The 26,428-nt window shown below is 44.6% G+C and overlaps 1 protein-coding gene across 1 annotated transcript; it reads right to left on the reverse strand.

Annotated features, from left to right (window-relative positions):
* Nucleotides 1–3,111: 3,111 nt before the first annotated feature.
* Nucleotides 3,112–25,303, reverse strand: LOC147444366 (calcium-dependent mitochondrial ATP-magnesium/phosphate carrier protein 2-like). Its single transcript, XM_086527007.1, has 7 exons — nucleotides 23,782–25,303; nucleotides 22,785–23,202; nucleotides 5,744–5,888; nucleotides 4,955–5,073; nucleotides 4,771–4,849; nucleotides 4,463–4,696; nucleotides 3,112–3,906 (listed from the first exon to the last, which is right to left on the reverse strand). Exons 1-7 carry the CDS (start codon nucleotides 24,917–24,919, stop codon nucleotides 3,598–3,600), a joined length of 2,442 nt encoding a protein of 813 aa, XP_086383133.1. The 5' UTR covers nucleotides 24,920–25,303; the 3' UTR covers nucleotides 3,112–3,597.
* Nucleotides 25,304–26,428: the final 1,125 nt, after the last annotated feature.

A 26,428-nucleotide genomic window follows, 5' to 3' on the forward strand; every position in this document is an offset into this window, starting at 1 on the left:
TGTATTCAAGGAAATACTTGCTGGCAAACTTTCTTTCTCTAGCTCTACGACCTCAAGAGATCCATTAAAACCATTCATCAACGTGAATGGTTTGGAAGTATTTATTCAAATTTTTAGGGCTACTTTAATGAAGGCAAGTCCAGTGTCACGCCAATGTTTGTCTGAGCTCTAAAAATCTAGGTGATTCTCCTAGTATCATCACAACGTTTCTTGAAATCAGGGACCTTTGTGAGCAAGAATGGAGTTGGAGTCGAAGATGAGTTGGTTCTTAATGTATCCATCAGATGTGGCAAAGTATAGGTTTGTGTAACTCTCAAATTCTCTCAAAACCTGCTAACGTAGCATCTACGTCCTCATGTGTATGTCCAACCATTAAAAGTCCTAGCTAGATGGTTTTGAAAACCACCTTGCAAAAAGCCATGACAAATAAGCGAATGAATATCGGTTTTTATTTTCCCCATCCCTATTGTCTAGTTGTGGCAATAAGTTCTCTGGAAACTTGCAAAATGTTGATAGCAAATCCTCCTTTGCAATTTCAAAAGATCCAACAATGGGCTTTTCGCCATCACTCATGTAATATGTCTTCTTGCTTGCTAATTGAGTGACACATTATCATGCGTTGCTTAGAATTGCACCTTGAGATCGGTTTGCAATTGATCACAAGATTCAAAGTTGTAGAAGACATAATAGCTTTAAACACTAAGACAATGGTGAGACAGACTTTTTTTAAATTGTTGCTACCAAATCTACAGCCAATCTATCCTTTTTATCCAATTTTGATTGGAATTGTTCTATGAAAAGATTGAAGGCTTTCCTCTCTCTCTCTCTCTCTCTCTCTCTCTCTCTCTCTCTCTCTCTCTCTCTCTCTCTCTCTCTCTCTCTCTCTCTCTCTCTCTGTGTGTGTGTGTGTGTGTGTGTGTGTGTGTGTGTGTGTGTGTGTGTAATTGGAGGTGATAGCTAACTTTGTTGTGTGTGTTATTTGTGGATGCACCTGGTTTGAGCTCCATGCCAATGCTACTCGAATTGAACCCTTGTGCATGTTAGTGTTTGGTCACTTTGTGCCACATCCACAGTACTCGTTATCTTCAAAACTATCCCTCTTAGCTCTGGCCAACATCTTATGTCAATGTGAAGGCATTGAAAAAGAATTTTACTCTTTGTGTTAAAGTCTTTGTTGAACCCGACCCCATTTGCCTTTTTATTTGTTTCCATATTTTGTATAACTCTATCTTTTGTGCCATAGGTAGCACCACAATGCAAGGGAGTGGGACTCATATATATAATGATCTCTCTCTCTCTCTCTCTCTCTCTCTCTCTCTCTCTCTCTCTCTCTCTCTCTCTCACACACACACACACACACACGTACAAAGTTTATCCACTACGTCAATACAGTCTAGCACTACCATCTACAAAGTGACAGGCCTTGTGATTTCATCACTTATTCATTATAGGGATGTATCTTGAATTATCTTATGCATAAACCTTCACCAATGACCTCACAAATAGTGGCATTTGTATCTACATATAATGAAGTGTTTCATCCCGGTGAGCCCATAATGCTATCCAAAATCCTAGTTCTATCCTTGTCAATTGAGGGAGAACCAATCTTGGTAGAATTTAAGGGCATTTTCTCCCAAAATTTGCTCAATATGAGGGGTATTTTGTTATTTTTTAAAAACTGGAGGTATGTCTTGGGAATTTCCACAAAATTTCAGGGGAATATTGGCACTTTTCTTTAAAAAATTCAGGGTTGTGGGCAAGAAAGCATCAGGTAGTGGTTAAATATTAGATCCCTTGAGGTGGAACGTGCCAACCTTAATGGCCTAGTCACGGGTTAAGTTGTAGCAAAAGAAACTTTAGAGCCATACCTCATCACTAAATGACACACCCATTCCAAGAGGGATCAACGGCATGAGATTAGCAATGATTCGCGGCCATACGTTTCCCACGGGGAGGGAAAATTGAGGGCTTGCAAGACTTGTAACCATCACCTCCCCATTAACCCGATCTGACCCCCACCCAAATATCAAGCCCGTGACGGACCAACCATCATGCCTACATGTGTATCTTGAAAGTGGCAGGGTTTCGAGCATCTCCACACATTAGGTTTCAAAACCTACACTTTCCAAGTAAAGTATGCATGAGAAAATAATAGAGGAAAGCATGATTTTCACAAACTTTTGCAAATTAGCAAAAGTTTGCATAGTTTGGAAAATTTTAGGCCTTTCCATAGTCTCCTAATACCAACTCAACTTTTTTTTTCTCTCATTGCTATAGGCTATGTGAGAATGTGATATGAAAATGTTGGTGGGTTTACAAAATCACCCTGTGAAAGGCTTGTTAAAACATAATTAAATAACTCCAAAAGCCAGCTCCCATTTCTCTAGAGGTCGAGCCTACCTTATCCAAAATCGAGACCACAATTATCCGTGACTAATGCCTGTGTAGGTATGGCATATGGTTGGAAGCTCTTTTCCCCTTGTCAGCTTGCCAAGTCTAGCCCAAAAATGAAAATAAAGCATACACATTTTGGGTAGCCTTTAGGAAGGTCTTAGTAGATTTTTTTTTTCTTATTTACAATAGAGAGATATCTACCTTTGAGACAACTTTTCACCAATTGAGCTGACATTTTAAGGCATTTGTTGCGAAAATTAATGAATCATTGATCTCAAGGGCGCAAGCACCGGACTTGCATGTATACATTAATACCAAGGGGATGGGGGTTTGGGGGGGGGGTATATATATATAGAACCTACCCACCATGTGCCCACCCTAGTTGATTTGCATCTAAGTTGCAGTTGTTGCTTGTGAAGCAAAGCTAGACATTGTTGAAGATTATCTTCTGCTATGTGTAGATACTGTGAATCTACACCAAAGAACATGGCACCAAAGCACAAATTCGTTTCCTAATCAAAACGCCAAGTATGACACTCCAAACGACCTCTTTGAAATCTGCTCTCCTTTCTTTAAACATGTCAAGTTTGCAATCACATCAATTTCCACCTTAGATACAAGCATATGGATAGCAAATTAAGATTTATTTGCACATACTAACACTGACTAGACAAAGGCGGTGCAAAAAATCGCTACGAAAATTTAATAAACGAGATCTTTCCCATCTGAAAAAAACCAGCATGCTACTCATAGCAACAAAACCTAGTACTTCTGGATACAACTTCATGATCTGTGATGCTTTATGAGACCCAGAGTCGGTAACAGGGATATAATTCTGAAATTGTATAGCAATTAGATATGCTTTCTTTTTGCAATAAAGAGACGTGGACTACATACAAATGAGCACATAAATGGGAGTATCATCTCTTTCCTCCAACCTTGAACAGGTGCCCCAAGCCAAAAAAAAATCGGCTGGACGTGGGCCAATAGCCTAGGTTGAATTACAGCCTCTGTACAACTGAAGCTCCACCTTCTTCAATGTGATTGTGTGCTTGCTGAAGCATAACTTGAATGACTCTGCATTGCTCACTGACTCAACTTTGCAACATTGCATTGGTGGTATCATGGCAATGTTGGAAGTTGACGATTGGGGGTTCCCCCCTTCTCATATCATACACAGTACCTCCACTTAAACAGCCGATATCAATCCTCTTCTTTCTTCTCCATGGCTCTCTTTGCTAGTTCATACCCAGCAAAATTCATGGCTCCAAGAGGTGCAATCCAAAAGAACCTAGGAACAGCTCCTTTGAACAAACCCAACAGGCCCTCCTCCCGCACAATCGTGAAAGCAATAGTACTCATTTTAGTTGACAAGCCTGGAGCAGCTGTCATTGTTCTTGTTTTCATCACATCAAAAGGGGTAGTGCAAACTGCTGCTAATCCCCCTGAAATAGCACCAACAAAAATGGTCTCCCAAGGTTCAAGTTCGCGATTCAGTACTCGCCGCATCACCTATACGTACAGGGCCCCAATAAGCACAGCAAATGATAGCTTCATTAATTGTTGCAAGCATTCTAGACAGGAATTAAGTTTCACAGCGTGAAGTGCATAAGCAGACAAAGAGACACAACACAGTCATATGCAAAAGCTTCACGATTTGTGTAAAAACAACCAAACATGACAAGATATAAATGTGCCTAGATGAATCCAGACAATATATTCTTCAGCTCCATCATGCCTAGATTGACTAAACACTATAACATGCCCACTAATGTCGTTAGTGCTCAATAGTGGGTGTAGAACTAGGTACCAATATATGCCCCACACACACCACATACACATGCACACACACACACACACACACAAGCATACATGGATACAAAGATCTGCGTACTGAGTTTCTGTCATAACTCTAAAGATGCAGGGCAGGCTCTCCAATAATGAAGCCTAGCACTAAAAGAAGCATTACATAGGCAGATTACACCACAAGCTTTCCAACAATCCAGTACACCACAATGGACAAAGACAAGCGCCTCTTTTCCAATGCATAAGGAGAGATAATAAACACCTTCTTTGCTTCTGCATATATGCCCATTCCTGCGACATAGAATGGCACTTCACGGCAAAGAGTGGCCCCAGTTCCTCTAAAGAAGCCTCTTGGTCCATCTTGCCGCCATGTGCCAACAATAGCCTCTCCGACATTGTTAAAAATGTTAGCCTGCAATCTTTGCTTTAAGACTTCACAAGGGATGCGCACTGCAGTACCAAGAAAAGTGCTGCAGAAAGATGCCAACGATTGCACCTGGCCAATGAAAAGCCCATTATAGAAATTCTTCATACATTGAGAGCATGTCCGACTATTGTGATATATTATACCTGAAGCTCAGGAAGTCCGGGAGCCAAACTCGTTAGCAGTAATTTGCTGGCTTCAAAGATACCTGTTCGTAGACCATGACTGCAGCAAACATTACACTGGCCAAAGATCAAAATATACTTCAACTAGCAGAATGCCCATGATACATTGTCCTTATCTTCAAAGGAAAATGTGCATCATACAGACCTTGAAAATTGGCCTAAGATAGCAGGAATAGATCCTCTGTATAGCCCTGTCACACCGATTTCTGGAAGCCTTGATATAAGTTGAGGAAATGACAACGTTGATGACGCTTGTACTCTTGTCTGCAGGGATTAAATCTGGTCTATTAAGGAAAGAGCATATGGGACTCTTCAAAATTGGGAAGATGCAGTTAATGCTTCTATACGCCGCAAAGAAATTTAACAAACAGGTATCATTGCAAACATTAGTCACCTGTTACAACTAAACTAAGCCTCCTGGCAGCCAAGCCATGATATGTCACATAATTAAGGCCGCAAGAAATTTGAAAACAAAAAGATAATTGAAAGTGCCATTCATCAAACTTTCCCCTACTGTATTCTTGTGTACCTTGGAGGTGGCCAACCCAAGCCAATACACAAAAGTTTGTTAAAGGTCTAGCTTGAGTATTATGAATTCGATTACCCTAGTAGCCATGAGTTATCCTTATTGTCCAATAGTGTGCTGAACCATGTAGCTTGAATCCCATACAGTGCCCCCCGTATATGCACTTCAGTTATCTCCATTACCCAAAGTAATTTCCACGTTCAATATTTCATGTGGGGATGTGACATACTAAATTATTTCAAACTACGCTCCAATCTCTCTTACCACAGGGTTCTGATCTTAAAAATCCTACCTGAATCCTGAATTGATAACGTACTGAAGCCTAAAAAAAGGGGCTGTGCAGAGCAAGTTGAAACTTGTACCAAATAGCAGTCTCACACATCGTTAAAAGATAAAAGAGTGCCACACCTTTATTGTATCGAGTGGATGCATCAAGCAAGTCGAAAGAGCACAAGCCAACCCCCCTGCCAAGGCTGACTTCAACACACTTTCTGCAGGTACTGTTACTGGAGGGGCCATTGGAACGACTGTTGCAGCTTCAAACCACACCATCCTATACATATAGTTCAAAGAAAATGTCCATTAGAAGCCAGAACTGATGACTATAGGGTTAGAAAAGCAAGCACTGCAAGTCTCACAAACACGGACTCAAGAAAGCCATGCTAAAAGGGCCACAAAATATGCGAAAGGCACTCCCTTTATGAAAATTTCTGATGTAGAGAAGATGCGCAAGTTTGAAGCATGACTCCAGCCAAGACTTCAGAAAAATATGAAACTCTACCCCCGAAACACACTTCAAATTATAATGCGGTCCGCCCTAATAGCTAGTAACTTGCATTCAAAAGAAACTCCTCGTAAGCAAGAGTTTAGTACCTTTCATGCAAAGCAGAAGGCTCTCACTACTGTGGCAGAAACCGCCACTCAAAACGGGCTTCAAATCAGCCCAAAGGGCCAGAAAAGAAGCCACAGGGAGCAAAGAAAAATAATTTCCTCAACCCCCTCTCAGTTCAAGGCGTACATGGAAGAGGGCAAATGTTTCTATTGTGGCGAGAAAGGCCACAGGAAACCACATTGCCCACAGCTTAAGAAAGATTTGTCAAAGGTGCAATGGAAAGAAGGTGAATCAAATGAGGAATTGTCTGCAACTGCGATCGAGACACCTCTTTGTGGACGGGCAGCCAATAGATCTCGAATCTATCACGATGGATCTCCTCGCTATGTAGGCACAAGCGCGTACCGCCCATCGAACGGGCACTGGATCTTGTCACGGATGCACAACCGCTACTGAGCGATGGTAACAGGCCAGAAAGGGAAGCGCTAGAGCTAGAGAGAGAGAGATCAATGGCTGATGTCGCCTCCTGCAAAAAACCCTAGAGTGTGCACAAAACGCTAGAGAGAGAGTGCTCGCCACAAAGTGAAAATGCTAGAGAGAGAAAACGCTAGCAAAGAGAGAGCCCAAACGTTGGTAATCTGCATTAAACAACTTGCCAAAAGTACAAGGGGAAGGGGGGTTGCTTATATAGGACAAACTCGAGTTTGCCCGACTCAGCTTGAAAACCCCACAATTTTGGAAATTGGCTAAAATGGCTAATAAATATGTAAACTCACTGAAAGTGACCTGGAACACATATTTAATGGCCTAAGTGCAGATGACTCGAGGCTCTGACCCTGGGAAACCCTAGGAACAGGGGTCTTGCCTCATGCCAGCCTATCGGGTGAGCAATACCATGATGTGCATCGCCGAGAATAGGTACGTCTACCTCTAGTGCAGCCGGGCACAGCCACAAAACAGTCCCCACTTCCTAATTTGCTCCTGGGAGATACCAGAGCTACCATCGGATAGGAAGATGAACTCTGTAACACCCCCTCTCAGCTCCTGGACGTGGAAGGAGTCCAAGGGAGCTGGCATGAGAGGATAGTGTAGCCTGTGGAAGAGGTTTGGTGAAGATGTCAACAGGGTTATCCGAAGTCAGGATGTACTCTAGTCGGATAGAGCCATCTTGTGGCTTCTCACGAACAAAATGGTACTGAATCTCTATATGCTTGGTCCGGGCGTGAAACACCGGATTCCTCGCAATGGCAATACAACTCTGGAAGTACATAATGGTCGTCTGTTGCGAAAAGCCTATCTTCAAAAGTAGCCTCCTAATCCAAACTGACTCACATGTAGCACTACAAACAGCACGGTACTCTGCCTCTGTGGAAGACAAAGCAACTGTTGGTTGTTTCTTGCTGCTCCATGAAACTGCTCCTGAGCCAAAAGAAAAAGTAAAACTTGTGGTCGATCGTCGTCCATCTGGATCACCTCCCCAATCTGAATCACTCCATCCTCGTAGAATGACCTGGGATCCGAACCTCCAGTTGCATAGTGAATGCTAAATGATTGGGTCGCCTTCAAATACCGCAAGACCCTGATGGCTTGCTGTTAGCGGGTTTCTGCATAAAAGAACTGAGTAGACACACCGGGAAGCTGACATCAAATAGAGTGTTGAGGACCCGAATGAGAGAACCAACCAGTTTCCGATACTCTGTTGCATCTGCCAGAAGAGGAAGATCAAACTGTGACAACTTTTGATTGGGATCCATTGGAGTAGAGATGAATTTGCACTCGGTCATACCAAATGCTTCCAACAATTCCTGGATATACCGCTCCAGAGAGAGGAAGATGCCCCCTCTGTCTGTCTAACTTCTAATCCAAGAAAATGATGAAGCAAGCCAAGATCTGTCATCTCAAACTCCTCTGACAAGGTCGCCATAATACTGCGGATGTGCTCAACATGGCTACCTGTAATCACAAGATCATCGACGTAGAGGATAACAAGTGTCACTAACCCTCCCTCACGGAAAATGTACAAATCTGGATCAACAGAAAATCACTGGAAGGAGTGTCGTAGGAAAAAGGAATCAATCTCCTGGTACCACGCTCTAGGCGATTGCTTGAGGCCATAGAGAGCCTTAAGCAACCTACTTGGTCAAACCATTGGAACTAGCTCCTCCCATGTGATAGTATTCACTCGTCCACTGGTAATTAAGGAAGAGTAGAAGTTGGTGTACCGGAGAGGCAATTGAGCCAAGAGCTGAATGGCCATGTCCTCCAAACTGATAAGCTTTCCCATATGAAGTATCTCCTCGTGAAGCTCTTGCATCTTGTTGATATGATCTTGCATGGAAGTATTCTTCGCATCCAAGGTTCTCAGCTGCACCTCAAGGGCTCTCCGCTTCATTGGAGAGACTCGATCATATATAGAGAAGAAAGCGGATCCCACATCAACTTCGCACCTTGCCTTAGCCTAACGTGGCCAATCACTGCGGGTAAACTATTGAGGATAATAAAAGACCGGATCCGAGTTACTCGTTCCCATAACTTCGCTCCCTTAGAGTCCTTTGGCTTTTGAAAGTTGCTTGAGACAAATCCTCCAAGCTCATGAGAGTCAAAGACCGCCATCATAGTTGCTTTTCAAATGGAATAATTGTCTCCACTCAATCGCCGATCCGATGGAAAGGTAGGAAGTGTAGGTATCTTGATTGGTTGATCACCTACCCCGGAATAGGACTAGGACCAATCTCCCCATTCGTCATTGACGGTGTGGTCACCGCCGCCGATCCCATCCTCTTGGTGTCTGTCATCACCATGGGTTGAAAATGTACCTAGATGAATCCAGGATAAGCCCAGATTCACCCTTGAAGGAAAGTGCAAGGTATAGACCCATGGTAGTCACCCACAAGACAATATAACCATCAGCTCCATCATGCATAGTATTGACTAAATACCACGACATCCCCACTAACGTCGTCAGTGCCCAATAGTGGGTGTAGAACTAGGTAGTAACATATGCTCCCCAACACAACACACACCACACGCACACACACATGAGCATACATCAACACAAAGTTCAACGTACTGAGTTTCTGTCATGACTCCGGAGATCAAGGGCATACTCAGCCATAATGAAGCCTAGCACTAAAAGAAGCATTAAATCGGAAAAATTAGCACAAAAATGAGGTAGTTGATAGGGCATACGCACCACAAAAGATAGAAAGAATTAGCACAATATCAACTGGTCGTAACTCGGACGAAAACTTCACAATGTGAAGTCTGCATGTCCGCTATACGACTAAAAAATATACCTAGATGAATCCAGGATAAGCCCTGGATTGAAAATGGGTTGAAAATGTGTCAGAATCATCACTCTTACCCATGGTGTTGGAGAATTTGGACATGTGAAGCAGTTGGGATCAAGTGGAAGATAGGAAATCTACAAATCTGTCCACTACAGCTGAAATCAGCCCCAAAAGAGTGAAAAACGCAGAAAAAACAGCAAACCGCCTCTTTTTGTCGCAAAAAACAGCAACTCAATCTCCCACAAATCACTGATCCGATTCAAGTGCACCCGTGGCTCTGATACCATGTCAAAGGTGCACCAGAAAGAAGGTGAATTGTGTCACAAGACGGGCACCACGTGCCAATAGAAAAGAACAGACTGAACAGACTTTTAGCACTTCAATAACAACCGAACTGAAAGAGAGAGACGACACGTGACACAGAGTGGCGGAATTCCACCCCACAGACTATTGGCCCCAACCCTTGGCGCCCCTTTCGGTATTTCTTTATATTGCATCAACACAGTACAAGCCGGTACTCCAGACTCTGCACCTTCTCTGGGAAGCATGCCAGAGAATGAGCCCTAACCTCATATTTAAAGGCCCTAGGCCCCAAAAGCAGTTTACAGTGAAAAGCCTTCGAACTCAAAAGCATCTGGTCCAAAAGCAATGCCCAAAAAGCTGCCAGCGTAATTTACGGAAATCCGTACAGCTGCCACGTCATCAACCAGCGCAAAACGCGGAATTCAATACAGCTTACCACGTCATCATGTCAGCGCAATTTTCGAAAATCTGCCACGTCATCAGTTTGCGCAAGTCTTGAGAGTCCAACTTTATTTAAATCCTTCTTCTGTTACTTGTTCTCTTAAGGTTTAGGCCCCTCGGCCAACATCTGCAAGTTGACTCCATTCTTCAAGGCTTTGACACGTCAACAAGTTGTTACAAATCGGATGAGGAACTGTCTGCAACTGCGATCAAGACACCTCTCTGTGACTGGCAACCAATAGATCTCAAATCGATCGCGATGGATCTCCTCGCCATGTAGGCACAAGCGCGTACCGCCCACCGAACGGGCACTGGATCTTGCCAAGGATGCACAACCGCTACTGAGCGATGATAACAGGCCAGAAAGGAAAGCGCTAGGGCTAGAGAGAGAGAGAGAGAGAGAGAGAGAGAGAGAGAGAGAGAGATCGATGGCTGATGTCGCCTCTTGCAGAAAACGCTAGAGAGAGAGTGCTCGCCACAAAGTGAAAACGCTAGAGAGAGAAACGCTAGCAGAGAGAGCCCAAACGCTGGTAATCTACATTCAACAACTTGCCAAAAGTACGAGGGGGAGGGGGAGGGGGGGGGGGGGGGGGGGGGGGGGGGGGGGGGGGGGGGGGGGGGGGCTGTTTGCTTATAAAAAACAAACTCCAGTTTGCCCTACTCAGCTTGAAAACCCCACGATTCTGGAAATTGGCTAAAATTGGCTAATAAATATGTAAACTCGCTGAAAGTGACTTGGAACACATATTTAATAGCCTAAGTGCACATGACTCGAGACTCTGACCCCAGGAAACCCTAGGAACAGGGGTCCTGCCTCATGCCAGCCTATTGGGTGAGCAATACCATGATGTGCATCGCCGAGAATAAGTATGTCTACCTCTAGTACGGCCGGGCACAGCCACAAAACAGCCCACTCCCTAATCTACTCCTAGGAGATACCAGAGCTACCACCAGACAGGAAGATGAACTCTAACAAGATTCTCCTCCTCTTGCATCAAACTCAGTATTTGACGTACAAGCCAGCACCAGGAAGGAGAAAGGAAAAAGGCAGCTACTCAAAGGATGGGGCAGCTTGAATGGGCAAAGAGTATTGATCCTGTTTGATGCAAGCTCCACCAACAACTTCATCTCATTGGATACCTTAGAATTCTTGGTCTCATTCCTGAGAGATTGGGAACTCCAATCAGTTCAAGATCAGCCTTTAAAGGCCTGACTACAAATTACACTCCTATCAAAGGATAGTTGAATCTGAAGATCAGAAAGTACTCCAATCGAGAGTCTTTCCTAATTGCCCCTATACAAGCATGTGATGTCATCTTGGGTATGCCCTGGCATTACAAAATCCATCCCATCCCAGACTATGTAAGCAAAAAACTGCCCTTTTCCTTTAAAGGGCAATAGTATGATGTAGATGATCCAATAATAGAAGGTGGTTGAAGTGGCAATTGAAAAATAGTAGCAAGCGCGCGCATGCAAAATGGACACACATGCAATGCATGCATGGAAAGAGACCACACAGGTAGTGCATACATGGAAAGTGGACACTCTGACAGCACATGCATGGCAAGTGGACACACACATACTCCAAGAATGGCAGATACCAGGGGACCCTCACACGTGCAGTCTTTGCATGGAAAGAACAACTGTGGAACGGGAACGGCGAGGGATCGGGAATGGGAACGGGAATGTTAAACGGGGAAACGGCCGAGGGGCCTGGGAGAGGAACAGCACAGAATAGGAGACATAAAATTAAAAAAACACCCAAACAATGCAATTTTAGCCAGTATAAGAGTCCTTTAACTCTAATACTCACAAAAAATTCAATTTGAAGACCATTCAACCTTACTATGACTCGATTGCACTATAGACTTGAGAGCTTGAGAGGGAGAGCTTCAAAGCTTCCAGCCTTGTAGACCTGAGACTCGAGAGCTTGACAAAGCTAGAGCTTGAGCCTTGAGAGAGTGGAGCTTTATAGCCAAGAGCTTGGGGCTATGGTTTTTTTTTTTTTTTTTTTTTTTTTGGGGGGGGGGGGGGGGAAGAGGGGGTCATTTTATAATGGGGAGGCTTACTAAAAACAATAACTTGGTCTAAAAAATCTGCCTTTTTTTTATTGAAGCCTGAATTATAGTCGTTTCAGTCGTTTGGTCAGTTGCCCCCCAGTCCGACCGTTCCCTACCTGTTCCAAACGTTCATGCCGTTCTGGCTGTTCCGATTTACCCTGACTGTCCGGAATGTCTGTCTGTTCTGAGACGTTCCATGCAATAGGCAATGCCTGGAATGTTGTTCCCAGGCCACAAAGGGGCGTTCCCGGGTAACACTGATGGAAAGTGCTGATGAGTGGCACAAATACTCAGTTTGGTACACATCTATTTAAAGGGCTGAAGAAGCTAGTTGTGGGGGTCTTGTTTATCACTTTCTTGGTGCCATCTCTGTTTGAGAATTCTACGTATTAATGCTGAGTTTTAACATAATAAATAAATACTATTAGGGGTGTCTATTCAGGGGCCACTTCTGTGTAGGAGCGGAACTCTGCCTCTCTGTCTCTCCATTCTCTCTCTCTCATTCTACCTCGTATACTTCATCTCCCCTACAGGTCCAGGGTTCAGGTCAACTTAGGAAGTGTTCTAGCACCTTTGTGAGCCTGTGCGCAGGCCGTGCATGTCCACGCACTTAAGAGTAGTTGCATAACCTCTGGTTGCACACAACATGATCATCAGCATGAGAGTCAGTACCCATCATGAGCATTTTATAGTGCACAGAATCCATTTTCCCTATTTATCCATTTTTCACTTATTATTTAATAAGTGACTTTTGTTGGAAAACTGGGTAGGGCAAATTTGCTAGGTCACTGTATAAGAAACCTAGCGCTAGCACTTTTTGGCAGAAGAGGCAGCAAAAGTTCCAGCAACTTGCAGTGCACCTTCTCACCAAGACCGGCAGGAGCCCTAGTGTTTCCAGCCAACAGATTCAACATAGCGTTTTCAAGTTGCAGCTCAGCCTTGGCATTTTTGCTACAGACCATCTGGCATTTTCAGTTTGCAGCATTCAACCTAGCGTTTGCAGATTCCGGCGTCAGATCAGCCCAAGCACATCAGCGTTTTCAGTTTTCAGCCTAGCAGATCCAGTCCCTACCTCGCAGATCTCACCTACCCGCAACAGATCCTCGCCGTACCGTCAGATCAGCCAGCATTTTCAGTTTCAGCCCGCTGTCCGCAGATTTCAGCATCTGTGTTTTCAGCGCATCGTCGTCGCGTCGTCGCTGTCACCGTTCTCGCCGACAATGTCAAAGATTAGCAAAAAGTTAGCGTTTTGCAAATTCCAGATTTCAACCCCTAGCGTTTTCAGATTTCAGCCCGTCCTCGTCGTCGTCATCATTGTCGTCGACATTGTCAGCAAGTCCATTGCATCTAGACTATTGTACCAGATTTGTGCAATCAATAGCATAGACCTCTCTCACCGTAGAGAGGGGGGCCCTTGCAGGAGGGTTTGAGAACCGTCTGGTGTCGTATTCTTCTCTCTCTCTCTCTCTCAATCTCAGCACCTTCATTCACAGTAGCATTCACTTTGTTTGTGATCATTGCACTCTCTCACTAAAGGAACGGAAGGCTCTCCCTTCCATAAGTAAAAGGAACCCTTGAGCACAATTCGGAGCACTCATCTTGAGCAAAGTCAACACTCACTTCCGTTGCACCTTACATTGGTATCAAAGCTTTGACAGTGTTCTATATCACTCAAGGAAAGAACCACAAGAAATTTTTTGCTTGTTGCAGTCACATGTAACCCAAGTCCACTTGGGCATGTCGATTCCTAATCGTGTTTTTGAAGAGTGACACGTAACCCAACAAGGGCTTGTCCGGCCTCCCCTTGTTCCTCTTTTCACTCATTGACCGATCGACGTAAGGTGGGAAAAAGCAACTTTGGTGTGAGCGCAAGGCCGCCAAGGGGTGTGCCCGCCTAGCTCGGGTAAGAGAAAAGGCTTCTCAAACACCGATTGCAACCTCAAGAACTCAAGAACTCAAGAACCTCAAGAACCCAAGTTCCTCATGAACTTCAGTACCCAAGATCTCAATGTATGGTCATCACCCCAAGCGGAATAGATACTTTGCGTGAAGGTGATGAGCATGGAGGTGGTGAAGAAGAATTTTCCCCACCAGGAGGATTTCCCGACCCTCCCCCTTCCCCATCTACGCCACGGGTTGTACCAAATCCTATGGAGGCTTTGGTCAAGTCGATGATGGACATGATGCTACAACGTTGCGCCACATTGGATCGCGAGCGCGAAGAAAGACGGTTAGCCTTGGAGCGTGAGAGTGAGCAAGCGTGCTTGGCGGCCGACAAAAGAAGGGTAGCCTTGGAGCGTGAGCGTGAGCGTGAGCGTGAGCGTGAGCGTGAGCGTGAGCGTGAGCGTGAGCGTGAGCGTGAGCGTGAGCGTGAGCGTGAGCGTGAGCGTGAGCGTGAGCGTGTCGCGGACGAAGAAAGACGAGCGGCCTTGGAATTAGAACGTGAGACGCAAAGAGATCAACGCATGCAAGAGTTGGTCCTACAGGTACTCACCTCGAAGTCCGAGCCACTCAAGGACGTGGGTGAATCATCAAGTAGCACAAGTCGAGAAGCGGATTCCAACAACCCCGTCGCTGAGAAGTTGACTTTCAGTAAGTATGATAGTAAGATGGATGCTAATGTTATTCATTCTTGATTGCATCAATTTAATGCTTATTTTGCGACAACTAAGAAGACAAGAAATAGCAAAGTTTTGACGGCGGCCATGTATCTTGCCGGTGATGCCATTAATTGGTATCAAGTGTGGCAAGAGGCACAGTTGGCCGCGCACCTAGAGGAAGCCGAAGAAGACGTGTCGCTTTCTTTCAATTGGGCAGACTTCCAAGACAAGCTCAAGGCGCGGTTTATGCAACCCAGTACCCAGCACGGTTGAAAGACGATTGGCGCAGTCTCAAGCAAAATGGTATGCCAGTTATGTCTTTCTCTAATCGTGTTTTGCAGCTCGGCACCCAACTACGCAAATCGGATTATGAGCGCAAAGAGGCATTCCTTTTCGGGTTAGACTAGTACCCATAGATCTCAACAAGGCGGTAGCGATTGCTCTCGCACAGGAGATGAAGCACAACAAAGGAAAGCCTAAGGAGAACAAGTCTTCTCACAGTACCTCTCAGACTCCTCAGAACCCACAAAACGGTAAGAACGGTAACTCTTCTAGCCAATCTTCCTCTAATCCTTCGGAAAAGCACTCTCAAAATGAATCTAAGGGTAAAGCTAACTCACCTGCTAAACCTAAGCTCACCCTAGATGACAAAGTTGCACAAGGAATTTTAGGAGGATACCCACGTCAGAAGAACAAGTCATTTATTCTAAGGAAGGTCGATGTTATCAATGTCACACTAAGGTCGATGTTATCAATGTCACACTAAGGCTCACATAAGACGAGATTGTCTTAAGAACGCACCTAAAGAACCCACAGAATTCACATCTTCTATTAATGCAATCAGAGAGCACACTAATGTGTCCCAAGTTTCTCACGATCATGCCGATGCATCTCTCATGCATTGTTATGATTATGTGAATGGTCAACGCATTGTGGTCTTCTTTGATTTTGGTAGTATGCATGATGTGATTAGCGACTCTCTCGTGAAGCACGTCTAGAAGCTCGACCCATTGATCTCATTACGGCCTCTGGATTTGCTCCTAGCATGCACTCTTCGTTTACGCATGAATGTCCTGATGTGACCGTGTCTATTCAAAATGTCCGTTTTCGTCGAAAGTTTGTGATTTCTCCTCTCTCATGATATGATTTGATTTTTGGCATTAAGTGGTTTAAAGGTCATAATCCACAAGTTTGTTGGAAAGAAAACACTCTCAGTCTCGCAATTGAAGGATCACCTCCCGTGGTTCTTCAATGTGACACTAAGATTCCATCTATGTCACTAATCTCTCTCTCTCATGTTTTGGACGAGGATAAAAGACGTAGTCTAATTCTAGAGAGGCATGACTTGTTGCATGACAAAGAACAAGAAAAGACACATGAAATGGAACACGAAAAAGAGACTCTCAGTCGTTCCTTTTCCAAAGCACGACACGCATTTTTTGCATGATAGAGATGTGATTGTTCACAAGGATGATGGTTTAGATGATGATTTTTCTAGTGAAGCTAACCTCATTGCAAATACGCTCAATCACAAAGAACCGATCTTGGCTCTCGAGTCGAGGTCCAAAGAACCCACTGAGGAAGTATTATGTGTTAACATGATTAGTCAGCACGCATTGTTTGAGTGTTTCATTCGTGACGGTTTCTTGTATTTTTATCACCGTCTTTAAGTGTTCTCTTTTCATAGGCATGCCATATTGTACGATGCACATGATTCCCTCATGGATGAGCACGGATGTATGTAGGTCGCTCTCGAAAAGAAACAAAGTTTGCATTCAAGGAATTCATATTGTTTCCCGATTGTCAATCGCTTTTACATGTCTCTTTCTTGGCATGACACAATCTCAAAAACAACACGGGCAACATTGTCCATCAAGCATCGGCATTTCCGTTGTGATTTGCCAGAGTTCCTTGATCTCACTTTTTGCGTGTGTTTGGTGAACGGCTTGGCACTCCGTCACTTTATTCATCTACATTGCATGCGCAGTCTTTTCAACGAATAATTTTTTTCCAGTCACTCTACATGGAATGGGTATGTTCATGATTTTGTGTTGGAAGTGGTTTCAGGAATTTTCCTCCTCGGAGATTCTTGAAGAAGATAGATCCACGTCCATAGACGCAATTGGAGCATTGAAGCCACCACAGATCACTTTGTGTCACTTTCAACGTGGCCCAAAGAAGCAAGCATTGCAGACCTTTAAGAAGTTCAAGTATCGCACGACCCACTCATCAAGTGGGCCGGCGAAGCGTTCTTCGCAGGATTCCAAAAGCTGTTGGCGCACTCCCTCGATGCCATACAGCTCGGTACTAGTACCTCACTTTGAAAAGGAGGGGATGTCACGTGCACATCTAGCCCTATGTGCATGTGGACAAGCTACTACAGGTCTAGGGTTCAGGTCAGCTTAGGAAGTGTTCTGGCACCTTTGTGGGCCTTTGCGCAGGCCGTGCATGTCCAAGCACTAGTAGTTGCATGTAGTGTGCAGCGGAATGAATGTTGTATTTTCTCAAGATTAGTGATCCTTATTGCTCAAGGTTCCTTTTAGTTCTTTAGGGAAAGAGAGAGCATTCCGTCTTGTAGAGTGTTGTGGTCACGAACAAAGTGAGTGGATATTGTGCGTGCAAGTGAATGAGATTGAGAGAAGGAGAGAGAAGAGATACGACACCGAGAGGTTGTAAAACCCTCCTCCGAAGGCCCCACTCTCGCTGACCCCACTCTCGTCAGCGAGAGTGGTCTATTCTTTGATTGCACAAAGGTGTACAATGCGTATGCAATGGACAGATGCAACTTGGACTATGCCGATGACGACGACGACGACTCGATGGCTGAAATCTGTAGTCTTCTATCTGCTGTTTTTCGGGACTGTTTCGGTGGCTGAAAATGACTGTTTTGGCTGCGTTTTGATGGCTGAAAATGGGGGAGCATCTGCAACCAACTTGGGGGCTGATCTGCTTCTGTGTCTAGGCTGAAAACTGCGTGTTCCTGTGGCGGTTAGGGGCTGAAAGTCAAAACGCTGGCTGAATCTGCATCTGCAATCAGAAACGCTGATGTATCTGATGCATAGCAAAAACGCTACTACTGATATGGTGTTGCAAGCAAAAACGCTGAACTGTCTGATGCATGGGAGGATAATATGCTACAAACGCTGATCAATGCTGGCTGCCTAGCGTTAGTGAAAACGCTAATGGCTGGGCTGAGCCTGTCGCGGGAAAAGCGCCGAGAACTGGAGGCTTATGGCGATGGCTGGCTATGGGGAGAAAAACGCCAAGGGAGGGGTGGTGATGGCGATGGATCTGATGCTGACGGGGGGTACTGCTGAGAAGTTGCCTGTTGAGCGGGAAGCTCCTCCTGCCTCTTCTACCAGAAAGTGCTAACTTGGGTTTGCTTATATATTAACAATTGCCCTACCTACTTTTGTTGGAAAGTCACTTAAAATAATAAGTGAAAATACCAAAAATAGGAAAATAGGCTAAATGCACTGGAAAATTCCCCTAACTGATGCTAATGGATTCTGATGGGAATTCCGATGATCATGCTGTGTGCAACCGGAGGATATGCATCTATGCTAAGTGACTGGGTATGCACGGTCTACGAATAGACTCACAAAAGTGCCAGATCACTGCTAATCTAGACTTGACTGAACTGACTGAACCCTGCTATGGTGTAGCTTGTCCACGGACACATAGGGTTGGGATGTGTCACGTGACATTGCATATCCTCTGGTCGCACACACTGCACAGCTCACTTATAAGTGACTTTTGTTGGAACACAGGGTAGGGCAAATTTGCTAAGTCACTATATATAGAAACCTAGCGCTAGCACTTTGTGGCAGAAGAGCCCGCAGATGTTCCAGCAACTTGCAGTGCACCTTCTCAGCAAGACCGGCAGGAGCCCTAGCGTTTCCAGCCAACAGATTCAACATAGCGTTTTCAGGTTGCGCTCAGCCTTGGCGTTTTTGCTACAGACCATCTGGCGTTTTCAGTTTGAAGCATTCAGCCTAGCATTTGCAGATTCGGGCGTCAGATCGGCCCAAGCACATCAGCGTTTTCAGTTTTCAGTTTTCAGCCTTAGACATAGGCTACAGCAGATCCAGCCCTTAGCCTCGCAAATCTCACCTACCCGCAGCAGATCCTCGCCATACCGTCAGATCAGCCAGCATTTTCAGTTTCAGCCCATTGTCCGCAAATTTCAGCATATGCGTTTTCAGCGCATCGTCGTCGCCATCGCCGTCCTCACCCACACAATGTCAGAGATCAGCAGAAAGTCAGCGTTTTGCAGATTTCAGATTTCAACCCCTAGCATTTTCAGATTTCAGCCCGCCGTCCTCGTCGTCATCATTGTCGTCGACATCGTCACCAAGTCCATTGCATCTAGACCATTGTACCATATTTGTGAAATCAATAGCATAGACCTCTCGCCATAGAGAGGGGGGCCCTTGGAGGAGGGTTTGAGAACCATCTGGTGTCGTATTCTTTTCTCTCTCTCTCTGTCTCGACACCTTCATTCACAGTAGCATTCACTTTGTTTGTGATCATTACACTCTCTCGCTAAAGGAACGGAAGGCTCTCCCTGCCGTAAGTAAAGGAACCCTTGAGCACAGTTCAGAGCACTCATCTTGAGCAAAGTCAACACTCACTTCCGTTGCACCTTACATGGCAGCTGTCAACACAAATCGCGAAAATCTGCCACGTCAACAAGTCAATGCAAATTGCGGAAATCCGTGCTGCTCGGCCACATCATCAACCGGTTACGCTTTGTGTGTGTGTGTGTGTGTGTGTGTGTGTGTGTGTGTGTGTGTGTGTGTGTGTGTGTGTGTGTGTTGGTCCCACTTTAATCTTTAGGTCCCCTGGGCCCCATCGAACGGGGTCCCATAAGTTGGTAGGACTTCTTCTTTAAAGATAGGCCACTCGGCAAGACTTTGTAAGTTGGTAAAACTGCTTCTGCTTCTTCTACTGCTTCCTCTTAGGGTTTAGGCCCTTCGGCCGTGATCTGCAAGTTGGCTCCGCTCTTCAATGGCTTGACACGTCAGCAATTTGTGACATCCTCTACAATGTCTATGAGCTGAAGCCCGAATTCTCTCTTCCTCAAGTAATTCTATTAGTTGTGAGCTATTTGTCTCTTACATTCATGTGTGAATTGAATACATTAGCTTTCTCTGTATTGTGCTAAAAATTACATGTCTGCTATCCCCCACCGCCTGGCAGTAGCCCCAGCCAACTACATACCATGTGGGAAGTGGCAGCGGAAGATGGAGAGATATGCCTGAAAACAGCGGCGGCAGGTGCACCACTTCTCGTCTTTGATGGTGGGAGAGTCGCCTAGGGTTGGAGAAGGCATAGAAAGAGAGGACCTGCAAAAACACAAAGGGCAAGATGAGCAAGGAAATATGGAACCCAAGACAAGATACCCAAGTACTCAACAAATCTTAACGGCAAGGTGCTTGAGACAACCAAGAGAAGTGCTTGTACTATTCTTTTCCACATCAATAAAGATACTCTCAAGGAAATGACCAATTCATCTTCTAGTCCCTAGTGTAGTCTGATGTCGGTTCTGTCTATCTCCTGCTTTAGTGAGATTTATTTCAATTGACTCTGAAATTGTGACACTCTCCGTTTTGTGTGCAACAAGTTTGAAAGGTGTCATTTATGTCACCTAGAGCCAGAGATAAAGCTACACTACACATGTCACTTCCCGGTGTACGAGGCTGCTTCCACTATCTGTTCAGAGCCATTTTCTAGAGTCATGAGATACGAGGATCAAAGATGTCTTGGATTGTTTCTACTAGAGCTAAGGACATCACGCGAGAGCCAATCTTAGAGATAGATCACACACTTCTTTACACCAACCACGAGACAACCACCGGAGCAGTCATCACAGCAGATCTCATCTCCCACCCACACCAGAGGTACGCTGATTGGTCAAGCCATTGACCTAGGCAGATCCAAGCGCCCATGACCACGGAACGCCTCACATCATCAACGGAGGTGGCAACAGAGGATCCAGATCATCCTAGCTCGACATGCGAGACGACCAGTCAAAGTATTGACCATGGAGGATATTGATGAGATTCGGCAACGACCGATGAGGGATCTCATTTGAGCTTGACCCACCTACCTCTGATGGTTTGTATCCATAGTAACAGGGAACGGGCGGAACGGACCCTAAATGTTCCAAACGGTGTTTCGTATGGGTCCGGCTCCCAAAACGGAGTCGTGAACGGAACACCGTTCTGGAACGGGGTGTAACCGGAATGGCGATCCAAAACGGGGTGGAACGGCACCCGAAACGGCGGAACGGGAATCCGGAACGGTCAAACCAAAAAGTCAACTTTTTTTCACTAGCCATTTGGGGGTATATTTGGGGTTGTTTGGGGGCTATTTGGGGTCAGGTTTGGGGCTATTTGGAGGGCTGATTTGGTGTTGTTTGGGGGCTATTTAGAGGGCCGATTTGGGGATGTTTGGAGGCTCGTCTCACCTCCTTCTCAAGCTCTCAACATCTCTACTGAGCTACTCTCCTTGCTAAAGCTTTATGCTTGGACATGGAGCTTTGGCTTCTACCTATTCCTTTTTGGCGGAAAGCACAACACCCTCAAAGAACAAATGTAGCTTCTACCTCTCTCTCCAAGAGGAATCTGAATACACTATAGAGACAGATACACTGACTAAACGATTGTCTCGAGTGGTCCCCTTCATCGATTTGGGAGAGCCAATGCATGTGGAAGTCAAAGGGAAACAAGCAAAAGTTTTCTACTATGATATGAAAGAAAAGATAGCAGTCTTGAAGCAGACAAGGTCATTAAAAGGTACATCCGTTTGGATATCAGATGAGCTGACACCTGCCCAATTAAAGAACAGATCAGCAGAACTAGAAAAAGTAAGAGAAGCAAGGAAAAAGGGGAAGTGGGCAGTCTATAGAGGAGGAAAAGCCATCATTAGAGACTTTGTCAACAAATCACATCAAGCACAAGAAACTAAAGAAACCTAATTGCACATCTTTCTTTTCTTTATATGTAGAAAGCATGGGTAATACATGTTGTAATGGTAAGCTCATGACCATGGAGCTCTGAGCTACTGAGGTAGTTTTATTTTATTTTCATTTTGCTATGATGGAAGACACTGTAACCAAGGATGTATTCTGATTTGTCCTATAGGTCAGCTTTGGCCTCGACAGGACGTTAATATCTCTCTCTCTCTCTCTCTCTCTCTCTCTCTCTCTCTCTCTCTCTCTCTCTCTCTCTCTCTCTCTCTCTCTCTCTCTCTCTCTGGTCAAACTCCATCCTTGTCTCAAGCTCCGTCATCATAAAACATGTCTAAATATGGCTCTAATTAGGATGGTCGAATTCAAAAGCTTAGCTTATAGTTTTTCACTAACATATGAGCCTAAAATACATATAATAAATATAGTTTCTACCGTTCCGGCCCCCCTCCTCCCTCCCGTTCCCGTCCCGTTCCGCACCCTCCCGTTCCCCGTTCTAGTTCCTGTTCCCCGATCTTTGTATCTCATTTGTATCACTAGTGATCTGTATCCATCTTCGTATCAGCTTTGTATCGACTAACCCATTATATTAGCCCTCAGCCCATCACCCCTCCCCACCTATTTCGTTTCAGCTTCAGTTTTTTCAGTTCTTTGTACTTTCTGTACTCAGACATTGTTTCAGATTCACCAATTGTAACTTTTTGGTCTCATAGGTCACTTTGGCCTCTTGACGACGTTAATATAATATTTCATCTCTCTCTCTCTCTCTCTCGCATCGTCAGCTTTGACAACGCACATACACAAACGCATACATCAACACAAAGTTCAGCATACTGAGCTAACTTCAATGCCTGGATTGTTGTTTGAAGGAAACTTAAAACAGGCTGGAAAAAGGTATGTTGGAAAAAAGTTCAGATCTGCACAAAACTGGAAGCGGAAATGAAAATCACCTTGGGTCGTCACCAAGTCTTTCAGGTGGTAGCAGCAGCATAAAGTTTCGAAACTGGCCATAAGCAACAGAACCTTTGGTGTCGGGATCAAGGCAGCGTAGCATAGCTGCTACATTTTCCTCTGTTGCAGGAAGCCCTGCACTTCGAAGAGACGTTAATACTTGGCTTTTCTGTAAAGTACCAGACTTGCTGAGGCTTAGTGAATTGTACGCGCGAAGCATCATGGGCTCTTTTTGTTCCATCAAAGAAAGAAACTCATTCCATCCAAACGACTTGGCAAACCAATTCTTCCTTGTCCTGCGCAGGAATTCACGAGCATATTGCTGAGGAAGTCTTCGTTTGCGCATGGCAGCTTCCAAGTCTTCTAGAGTTACCTGTCCATCATTGTCTCTATCAAGCTCCTCAAAGAATCGCCTACCTGGAAAACGGGTGTGGATAAATGCATGAGTTGAAAAGCTACTCAAGTTTTTAAGCTGCTTATGATCGAACATGTCAAAAATAACAAGTGCCCCTCCTGCAAACCGGCCCCTAATCATGGTTCCACAGACCCTCAGATGATGTTTGCTAAATTAACATTTAAGATGATGGTAGTAAATAAGCTCCTCTTGCCAACAGGCACCTGATCATAGTTTCACAGTCCCTTGGACAACCTTCACTGAATGATCGAATTAACAGCATACAATATATACCATAGACCCCTGAATTACAGAACACATTAATTTGCCAGTTTAACATACAACAAATCTGTTGATAACTGCTACTATGAGCCTATGGATTAGTCCAATAAAATTGCTGTCAAGCTACCTTGCAATAGCCAGGCAAAGAAAAAAAAAAACATATTTCCAAATTTTTTAATAAAGATATACAACATTAAAAAGCAACAAACTAAAATAATTTCAATGAAATAAGTGTGAAGCACTCTCAAATGGTTACTGTTCTTGTGCTACTGAAATGTATCCAATATTCAGTTAAAAAGTCTGACTGCAGCAGGGATCACCTTCTGCTTCTGTGTAACGAAAAAAATCCTGGACAGAGAATAGCTTTTTCTTGTCAGGAAAGTCTTGAGACGTCTTCCCCAACTGTGGCACAAACTCAATAATTTCCGCCAGAGAAACATTCGAAAATGTGGTTCGTAGTCTTTCAATAGTTGGCATTGGCATCTTAAACAGCCCTGCTGTACTGGTAGAACTAGTCTCCTCGTGCTCTGATGCCGTTGTACCACTTTGACTAAGGCTTGCCGAACTTTCTGTATTAGTGACTGAAGGAACTATTGCTTTTATATCACCTCCTACCCTTGCAAAACCTAATGATGCTGGTTTAGCACAGCTTGAAAGCTCTGCTTTCTTATCAATGTCGGGCTTTCGGAAGAAACTGCTTGCTTGCTGATTACTCTGAAACTGGACATTGATGCATAAATTTTCGTGCAAAAATCCCATTACCTTCTCCTTTGAGTCATTGATAGCACAAAGAAAACTATCATTCACCGGTACCACTTGTCCGGCCTGTTTAGAAATGATGGAGCCTGCAAACAGACAATGCTCCATCATTGTCTGCAAAAGGGGCATCCCCATTGAAGGCCTCTGCAACGAACAACCATCATAGCACAGTGAATTATTAGCCTTGTCCGTCCCACAGTCTTGCTTCAACATGAGGCAGCAAGAGGGAATGATGCTTGACAAACCCTGCAGTGAGAGCCTATTCCGGTGCTCTGAAAAGCTGTTGAGCGATTTCTTGGTATCAGAAGTATCTTCATCTGTACAGAGCTGAAGAAACCCACCTCGCAATCGAACTGTTGAGAGAGAGAAATGGTGACTTTGAAGCAGCTTGCTTTGACCCCCTTCCTGTGGTAGATTTGGGCAAGAAGACGTTTCCTTGGACAAAGCTTGCCTGCCATTGTCTGAAGAATCTTGATACACAAGACGATCCTGTGTGAAGCTGACCGATGCTAACACGATTGCTGGCACCGAATTCGATGTATGCTCAGCAAAAGTCCTTCCAACACATGACCAAACAACAGGAAAAATGAATTCTTTCGCTGAATGCAATGATGACATAAGAATTCCCAATGGTACCTCTGTGAAACAAGAATGGGATTTCTCTCTTTCAGAAGAGAGGCCTCGTGTTTCAACACCCATGTTGGGAACTCTGACTTCTGTGTGCAATCGGAGAAGATTGGTCACATTGAGGCAAAACAGACCAGGTACCTGCGATGGCAAAATGAAGATGGGTGCACACAGCAAAGCGAGGTGAGAGGACGCTGATGTTGATCCTTAGCCTTGTTTCACTCAGCGGATTCTCTGCTAATCATGATCAAACCTGCGTAGCACCCACATCAAAACCGTCCTTTTTGAGGGTAAAATGTCTGCCATGGCTCGATCGTACTGGATAAGGAGAAGAAGACATGTGCCAAACAAATCTACGTAGTAACCAGCCCAATGCCACTGAAGGGGTGCCCCCGTTCTTTCGTGACCTGGCCAACCCCCTTTCTGCTGCAAGGGTAAAATTTTCCCGGTAGAGTCGAATGGGTCCTGGGAAATGAAAAGTTTGAACATAGGAAGTCCAAACTCTTTTCTATATACTTAGGAAACCTACATATGGACCCACCTATTTGGAGGATTGTACACTAAATTCTTGGAAATTTAGCAGGTTTTCTTTCCTTTAATTTGAGGCTAGAGGCATTTTTCAAACTTTACAAGTCCCATATCTCCAAACCTAGGTGTATATATAAGTTTTTAAACTTGCAAATTCTTGTTTCCTAAGTCATTTGTATGTCCTAAAGTATATAGACCGCTTGGCTTTTACAATCATATTGATGATATTCCTTTGCATGGGCATGGAGCTAGTAGAAACGTAAAGCTCCCATTGAAGACAAGTTATGAAAGATCTCACTCACCAAAATTTTTGATAAACCATGCATGGAAATGCTATGGAAGTGGTTTTCAAGACTAAGATGGTCAAAGAGTGGGCTCCCCTTAAGCGATTTGTCTATAGCTCTCTTTGAGCTTGCCTTGCATTGAAGAGGACAACCAAATTTGGCTTTTTCAGCAATCAAAGGTAATGTTATTTCTCTCTAAGGTAATTCGCCTATGGCGACACCATGTGTTGGTCATATGCTCTCGTCAACTCAATACCCTTAGAACTATAGCTAAAAATCAAGCATAGTCCGAATGATATTCAGGTCTAGCAACAATTGTTACTTGTCACGCGTGCATGAAAACGTCTTAAATGAGGGTGCACATATAGAAAATAGCTTTGTAGCCTTGTGTACATGTATTTATGTGTATGCATCTGCATAACATAAAGACATTTCCAAGGGGGTGAGTCCAATGAGCCAGGTCGAGAGGAGTTGATGGGAAGAAGGCCTAGGATAAAAATCCCAAGGGAAGTCACAATGGTTGTGTGGAGAGCATAGCATGCTTGCACCCCACATTATTGTTAGACGACAAATGTTAGGGCTAACCAAGTTGGCCGCAAAGTCCGAAAAGGACCAGGCATGCCAGGTAAGGGGCATCAAGGCCTAATGCCTAGCTCGAGGGATGATTTCCAAGGGGGCAAGTCCAATGGGCCAAGTCAAGGCAAGTCTATGGGAACAAGGCCCACACAAAAATCCCAAGAGAAGTTAAAATGGTTGGGTAGAGAGCATA

The sequence above is a fragment of the Adiantum capillus-veneris genome, chromosome 13 (genome assembly GCF_014529385.1).
Source record: "Adiantum capillus-veneris isolate H3 chromosome 13, ASM1452938v2, whole genome shotgun sequence".
Lineage (NCBI taxonomy): Eukaryota > Viridiplantae > Streptophyta > Polypodiopsida > Polypodiales > Pteridaceae > Adiantum > Adiantum capillus-veneris.